Consider the following 8075-nt stretch of genomic DNA (forward strand, 5'->3'; position numbering starts at 1 on the left):
TTTTGTTGATCAAAGATTTCCTTTAATTCGACAATGTCATGACTTTTACAAAAGGATTTGCTGTGTGTCCATCTGTTTGGTGGATCTGGACTGGTTAGCATCCATGCTGTTTTAAGGCAGTGTTGAAATGTGTTGGATGGAGCCAAACGCACAGTCTCAGGTTCACACTCAACGGCTGACTGTCCATAGTCCACAGTCCACTGTTGAAGATCCAGTCTATAGTCAAAAATCCACAGTTCACAATCCACAGTCTACAGTCCACAGTTCACAATCTATAGCCCACAGTCTACAGTCCAGGCTATAAATGTTTGCCTTGTTTCCACTCGCAGAAATCCAGCCGCTGCTTTTCGGTTTACTCAGCATTGCTCCTCTCCCAAAGATGCTGAAAAATCAGCAAAGTCTAAGGAATCCGCAGGGAGTGGCGGTCTCCTGCCACTTTTTAGGGACTGGCTGGAGTAAACGTCCAGAGATTTAGAGATAGAATGCAACGAGTGATCACGGAAATATCCATAAGCCTCCCGCGCCTGTTCCTCCCGGAGGGACTGCTCGAACGTCTTACGTTTGTGCCGGAACTCAATGACGGTCTTCGTGTAAGTGTTAAGGGTGGTGACCGATGCGCCCATGCAGCAGGTGAAAGAGGCCCAAGCCACACTGAGGAAACACGTGGGGGGAGGGGGGGTTATGTGGTAACAGAAATACAATCAGTTTGAATTTGAAGGAAGGATTACTGCAAATCAGACTGAGTGCATTACAAACCATTATTCTGAGGATGTTTCACACATTTATTCCAATAAAACCTCACGAAATGCTCATCCCCTGAAATGAATTTCATCATACTCTGTGCGTTAAATAGGAGTGAAATGTTATCCTCTTATGCAATCTCAATCATGTCTACATTTTGCGCTATAAGCATCACAGTCTAATCCTGCAACGACACGAGAGCTTTTGGCCTTTTTCATCCCTGGTAGAGAGGCTGAGGTGAGATCACAGTCTTGACATGCAGCGGGATTTCTTCATTAAGCTTTCCAGTGTGTCAGAATGTTTGGAAACATCTTTTTTACTGTTTGATTTAAGTAAAACGGTCATTCTTCTATGGTTCTGTGAGCCTTACCAGAAAGACCAGCCATAGTCCCAGTTGTAGGGCCTCCAGTCAGGTGGTCCAAGACTGACAGTGACCTGGAAGACCTGTGTGTACATCACATGAGCAACCATGCCCAGAAGACCTGAAATCAAACAAATGACATATATGGAAGACTAAAAACTTAAATGAAATAACCACAGACAGGCGTCAATGTTGTGCAGGACATTGTTGCTGGGGACAAAATGAAAGTACCTGAGAGGACAGTGAAGACGGCAGCAAAGGCATTCAGCTTGAGTCCGTCAATGACATTGCTGGAGTGGATCAACTCTATACACATGAGGCTGAAGCCCACCACCAGCAGAATGATGTACAACAACTCAGATACCAGAGAGAGCCACAGCATCCCTGGGAGAAGAACAAAGATCAACAAGGTTTAGAGTTTGTGCAAGCGAAGTCAGTGCTGCTCGGAGAGACGCAGATGCTTCTGCAAGCTCTGAGTCCTGGATGGAGGCTCACCCAGCTGTTTTACCTTCATGACTGGAAGCAGAAGCTGGGATTGTTTTACTCTACAGTGTTACCTCATTTATCGTGGGGAAGACGTTCCATAAATGTCATGTGATAAGTGAAATCCACGAAGTAGGATATACTTTAAGGCTGTAAAATCCGTCGCTCCACACTTTATTCACTTTTCTCAAAGAAGACAGTTCCACAGTTTTCTCTACTATTTGAACTCTCAAAGTTCAAACAAAGTCCAGTATTATAGAATGAAAACAAAGATCTGATCACGATCAAAGACTTATCTAAGTCTGGCAAGCTGAGTGCATTCTGTAAAGGGGACACGGCATGGAGGTGATGGATTGACAAGATCCACAGCCAATCAGGACACAGAACACAGGCTACGTCCGAATTCCTTCATTGCTCACTACATAGTGCACTTTATACCGCGCTGGCCATTTTATAGTGCTGTCCAAAGTCGAGTCCCCTAGAAATTTCCCTGAAGTCTCTGCAAACATTGGGAAATATAGACCACAATGCCTTGCATGTGAACAATAAAAAAAAAAGTGTTTTTATGTATTTTTTTAATAAACCACCAACATTTTTATCTTCAGAACACAGTGGATTCATAAATAGTAATTGTAAAATTACTTCATGAAATTGGTGACGTCATGTTTCCCGTTTTTCCTAACGGGAAACATGTGTCTGAATTGCTTTTAAAATCCAGGGCACTAAATATTCCCACACTATATAGTTTTTTAGCAGTTAGGGATTAGAGTGGGAATTCGGACATAGCCAGAGTGTTGTGGATGGAAACAACAAAAGGCATGTAAACTGCACCTAAAATAAAACTGTGAAACAGCGAGACCACGAAAGGTGATTTAGCGAGGGAACACTGTAATTCTGTTCTTGAAGTCCCACTTCAATCATATTTTGAGCTGTCGTAAAAGCATTCACAGTGGTCTTTAGTTATAATTATTCCATATTTAACCAAAATAAAAAAAAACTTGTGTTGTTTTCTAGGGACACAGTTTCTGCATAGCGAAAGCAGAAAGTAAGCCTCCGCTGATTTCCCATCATCTTTGCTTACACTCTCTCCCGTTAGCTTACAGCCCCTTACCACCCCAGGCTAACGTTAGCGGAGAAACAAAAATGGCGAGCGATATCAGAGCTATTCAGGCGTACAGTTTTGATCAAGATTCCAGCTCAGACGAGGAAAACAAAGACGTACAGAGATCTATTTGTCTGCATCAGAATGGAGCAGAGCAGGAAGACTTGGGTCCGCCCATTTCAGTCGCTGCTTCTCAAAATAGAGCTTTTACAAACGGCCTTTTTTCATCCGTTTTGATCCATCTCAATTTGAATAAATAAAAATACTCAGAAATGCAATTTTAATGTTAAGATTCTCCATCATGAGAAAAAGGCTACAAGAACATGTTAAAATCACCAAAACATGATTTTCATTGGAGTGGGTCTTAGAATTCTCAGTTTGACAGCGCCTCTCCTTTTTCCAGGTGATTCTGTCTTATCTATATTGCCTATCTGCCTTCATCCAGTTGAGACGTCAATCATCGTCAAAATAAAGCCTTCTAAACATAACGAAAGTAACTCTCCTCATTTGCACTGGAGCCGACTTAGCGCTGTTGCTCGGTTTGATTGTATTGAAGGTGTTTCCATTGGTGTGTCTCACATAATTTCATTGCACTGGCATCTGTGGTTATAATTTGTGCTAAAATGACTTCATTAACCAAGGCCAGCAGCTTTTAGATTTCCTAGAACTGGTGTATCAGACATCAGAGGGACTTTGCCCTGACCTTATCACACTACTACATGAACTTTGAAAAATATCAAATTACATTGAGGTTTATTTGTAAACTGGGTCATCCTTGAATTCATTCAACCAAAATATTTGAAAATTGTTTTTTCATTTTTGCACAAAATTTTTTATCTGGCAGAGTGCAGCAAGTCTGGGTTGGCCAAACAGCTTTAACTAAGGGGTGTTTTGGAAAAGAATGGAATGGTCCCAAAAAGAGGAAATTACCTTGTTACAATAACTCTATTAAAAACAACAGATAGTAGGGAAAACAGAAAAATGAAACAAAAATATTTATTATCCAGTGTCTTTCAGGTGTTGTAGAGTCTAATAGCAATTGCAAAAGCACTCCTTCCTGCAGCAAAGTGTTAAAGTCTGACTGAACGAGCTCATCAGAGCGCCCATGGTCTCATGCTTTGCTCTTCTTGAGAGGGCAGACAAAGTTTATCATCTAAAAGTTGGACTGATTTAGGGATGGGGGGCAAACTTTCCAATTCATCTTTCCATAGTTGAAATGCCTAATCTTTGGCATTGTGGGGCAGGAAGTGTAGAAGCAGGATCACAGCCGAGAAAAACTGTCAGCAAGAAGACTGAGAAGAAAAGCTGCCTTGATCTGTGTTCGTGGCAGATTTCTCATTCAACTGACACTTCAACATGTGAGGTCCTGACCATTTCAGGGCATCCAGACAGTAAATTCAGAGCACACATTTCTTTTAACTTCTTCAAGGCAAGCATGCCTGAGCAAGTTTGGAGGTTGAGAGGACGAATGGAAAAACTGGTTCTCCTAATCCTAATTTTGACGCTTAAAATGCCTTTTATCCGTTTACATTACAGCAAATGGTGTTAGTTAGTGTGGACGAGGGTTCGATACCAGTGAATAGAAAGTAGACAGCACTGCTGCTGCATGCGAGGCGTGCGGCACTCACCTTTCTCTGATGGAGGCGCCAAATCGATGAAACTTCTGCATCTCTCACCTGACAGAAGGACAGAGAAAAACGGCTGTCATTGCAGCGGGGTAAAAACAGTATTGGGATTACCAAAGAAAACTGGAGCACATCAATGCTCTCTCTGCTCAGCAGATGCCACACAGGCTCTATAATCCATCTGCCGTTGATTGGCAGTTCTGTGAAGGTGGTCTCACAGAGGAAGTGTGACCTGTCATTCAGCGCCACCAGCCTGTGTTTGGTAAGACTGATGCAACAAAAGCAGGCAAGTGAGATGCTCTGCTGACACTGTTTGTCTGTTCAAGCCGCCTGCTTTCCTGCTCTAATCGGCCGAGCGTCACATGGCAAGGATTTGTTTTAAGAGGCGTTTGTTAATCAGGTGGAAGAAGGGTGGCAGCTGTTTTGAGGAAAAACTCATCAAGTTATGTAATCCTCATTCACTCAAGCTGCTCAGTCCCCACCCCCCACTCCAACATGGCAGTGACACTTCATGGGGAAGCATGTGCTGACAGGTCTGCAACGAGGATATAGAAGCATGATGAAGAGGAAATTAACAGAATGACCCAGACCAAACCAACAATGCTTCCTACGGCTTGTAAGAATATAATTATGTTTGCGACAGTTCATTTTGGAGTTATTTTTTTGTAATAAGTTGCGACGGGTAAAAAGCAAAAAAGATCTGAAGTAAGGAGAATAGTACAAGAGTATAGACAAAAACATTATCAAAGCAAGAGAAAATGAGCAAATGCAACAATAAATACTCTACTAATGAGTAAAAGTTTGAACTTTTTTGTCAAGAACGTATAGAAACTGACAAAAAATGTGAACAAAGGGAAATATCTAAGAAAAATCTGGAATAAAAATAAATTTCCTTTTTTTTCGGATTCTGCGCACGCAGTTTCACAATTACAATGAGGCGTGTTGTGCAGGCAGACAATGAATGTGTAATAAAGTATGGTAAAGGTAATAAAATGACCTAAAAGAGCAGTTAAGTCATGCCATAAAATGCCACTCGCGCACACATACACACAAACCTGCGCTTACTTTCATCGTGGATGTTTTCCTCACAGGAGATCCAGATGCCGGTGTGGAACTGGCGGAACAAGAAACGGTCGTCCCCGGTCTCCCAGCTGTAGACCACCTTATTGGGGTCGGTCTCGTTCACCCCGTAATCGATGCACTGGTGCGTGCGCAGCTTGCTGCACTTTGGTTTGGGGACCCGCTGGGTGCCCACGCACCAGTACGTGGAGACGAACGCGGTGATGGCGAAGAATAGCGCTAAGAAGTTCAGGCTGAGGGACAGGAGCGTCCTGGATCTCATTGTCTTGGAGAGGGGTGCCGTGGCGCGCACCGGACCGAACAGTTCATGGGGGCCGACTGGAAATGACGCACGAGCCCAAGTGTCGGTCCACAGTCAGCAGCTGATGCAGAAGGCCCACTAGGACCCTACCAAGCTCCAGCGACTCTACAGGACTCCCGCATGACGCTCCGACACATGCCCGTGCGCAGTCACACGCGCGGGCCCACGAGCGTCCAGCCTGCCGGACGTCACGTTGTCAAGAGGATTTGACTGCAGCTTGAATTGATGTGGGATTTTCAGATGATGCTTCTTCTCTGACACCCCCACCCTAACCCCCCGCGCGCAGCACGCCTCCCTCTGTGTGTGACAGTCAGCAAGAGGCCGTGCGTAAAGATGATCCAAAGAAACGGTCAGCTTCACATAACAGCGTGCGCTGGAAGGAACTGGCTGGCTAAGTAAACAAGTTCACAGTTTAGATAAAACTCCTTCCCTCATTGTTTTTTTTTTATATTGTAGCGACCTGGGGGTTAGCCCCGCCTTCAGCCCCTAAGGCTCATGGGAAGTGGGGAGCTTAGGTGAAACCTTGAGTCAGAGGGCTGGAAGCTGAAGTCACCCTCCATGCTGTTTGGGCTGTATGTGTACTTTGAATTAACGGGCTAAATGCTCAAAAAGGAACATTGCCTTTCTTCCTGTTTATTTCTGCCTGAGACTGTCCGGGGTCGTGCGGTGTATGGGACACGGACAGCTCTCCAATGAAGCCATCTAAATAGCAGTCTGGCTTTTGCTTCCCCACTAAACTGACGGTCCGGCCGGATTGTTACATTGGTGTCAGAAGTGGGATCCTTAGCCACTGCTACTCCACAGAGAGCCACACCATGGAGAGCTACGCCGCGGGGACTGACGCCATTCTGGAGGCAGTTCGGGAGAAGGGAGGAGAAAGGGCGACATCAACTCCCTGATGGATCGAGCACCCACCGTCATCTGCAGCCTGGCCTTGCCTGACGCCAGCGCTAGACCATCTGTACCAGACTGTGATGACGGTGCGCAGCCCAGCTGAACCTTCACGACGCAATGGCTCAACAACGCTGGAACCACACCTGGCTCAGGTCAACCTGGCGACTGGCCATGAGGGCTAGACGCCGAAGGGGACTTCTCACACACCCAGGCCTGGCGTTAGAGGGCGCTACACTGCTGGACCTCCCACCTGCGGAGCTGCGAGACCTGTCAGCGCGGACAGCAGAGCTTCGCTTTGGGGAGGAGGGTTTGACGAAGCAGACCCTACAGCAGCCGTAGTGATGAAGACGATCGCCCGGGATGCCTGGGGACCTTCTGCTGCTGGTGTGCAGCTCTTCACTTGGAGAGAGTCTACTCCCCCATGGTGACGTGCACCCTGATGGTGGTGCTCCCACAGAGGCGGGGACTGGTTCTCCTGGCTGGGCACATGCTGGCATGGAACTGTGTCAGTTGCAGATGTGCTAACCCAGCCAGTTAAGAGGAGGACTGTACACGGTGGCGGTCGAAACCCATGATTGTGTGAAGGAGTCTCCAGCCAGTGTGTTCCTGTGTTTTGCTAATTGTGTTGTGTTGTTCAGTTCTGCAGTTATGTGAGGGTTGTGGGGACACTAACCCTCTTAGGTGGGGGCAGTGTAGCGACCTGGGGGTTAGCCCCGCCTTCAGCCCCTAAGGCTCATGGGAAGTGGGGAGCTTAGGTGAAACCTTGAGTCAGAGGGCTGGAAGCTGAAGTCACCCTCCATGCTGTTTGGGCTGTATGTGTACTTTGAATTAACGGGCTAAATGCTCAAAAGGGAACATTGCCTTTCTTCCTGTTTATTTCTGCCTGAGACTGTCCGGGGTCGTGCGGTGTATGGGACATGGACAGCTCTCCAATGAAGCCATCTAAATAGCAGTCTGGCTTTTGCTTCCCCACTAAACTGACGGTCCGGCCGGATCGTTACAATATAAATCTAGATAAAAATACTTTACAATGTTATGTCAAGGTGTGGATCCTAAATGCTTAGATAGATAGAACTTAAATTGCTCTTACGTCAGACAAAATCAATTTGTTACTGCTGCCTCAAAAACAAGATTCTGCGCCAGATACAAAATGACACTCAATTATAAATCAAAATGTACAATAATTAACACAATGAAGTGTCCAGTGCCTATATGCCAAACAAATAAAACATGTCTGTAAATCAAACATTTGCTCTAAATGCTCTAAATCATTATTTTAATTGAAACCTTCAACATACATTTAAATAACAAATGTTCAATGGGTCATAAATGCAGATATTAAAGGTAAATATAAAATCTAAATGTCATGTCTGAATAAACAGACCCAAATCTGCAAAAATGCTAAAGCACAAAATGATGAAACCTGGTCAAGTTCTGTCTCTATATGTCTGGTAAAAGATTCAACAATACTCAAGATTAAAAAATGTG

At 45.1% G+C, this 8075-nt stretch overlaps 1 protein-coding gene and 1 long non-coding RNA gene across 2 annotated transcripts; one reads left to right on the forward strand and one right to left on the reverse strand.

Moving 5' to 3' along the window:
• Window positions 1-5654, reverse strand: LOC101156799 (germ cell-specific gene 1-like protein). The gene is made up of 5 exons (XM_004066250.5): window positions 5378-5654; window positions 4316-4363; window positions 1334-1486; window positions 1112-1223; window positions 1-651 (listed from the first exon to the last, which is right to left on the reverse strand). Exons 1-5 carry the CDS (start codon window positions 5652-5654, stop codon window positions 357-359), a joined length of 885 nt encoding a protein of 294 aa, XP_004066298.1. The 3' UTR covers window positions 1-356.
• Window positions 4801-7845, forward strand: LOC144983798 (uncharacterized). Its single transcript, XR_013647617.1, has 2 exons — window positions 4801-4928; window positions 5404-7845. It is a non-coding gene; the product is annotated as an uncharacterized LOC144983798 (long non-coding RNA).
• The last annotated feature ends 230 nt before the right edge of the window (window positions 7846-8075 follow it).

The sequence above is a fragment of the Oryzias latipes genome, chromosome 1 (genome assembly GCF_053564925.1).
Source record: "Oryzias latipes strain Hd-rR chromosome 1, Olatipes_Hd-rR_3.1".
Classification (NCBI taxonomy): Eukaryota; Metazoa; Chordata; class Actinopteri; order Beloniformes; family Adrianichthyidae; genus Oryzias; species Oryzias latipes.

Bases quoted from the DNA above. Each gene is read 5' to 3' on its own strand.
- LOC101156799 (XM_004066250.5), bottom strand. From the start codon at position 5,654: ATGAGATCCAGGACGCTCCTGTCCCTCAGCCTGAACTTCTTAGCGCTA. The intron at 4,364-5,377 runs GTAAGCGCAGGT...TCCTTCTGTCAG, and splicing joins GGAAAACATCCACGATGAAA to GTGAGAGATGCAGAAGTTTC. The intron at 652-1,111 runs GTAAGGCTCACA...GTGTTTCCTCAG, and splicing joins GACTATGGCTGGTCTTTCTG to TGTGGCTTGGGCCTCTTTCA.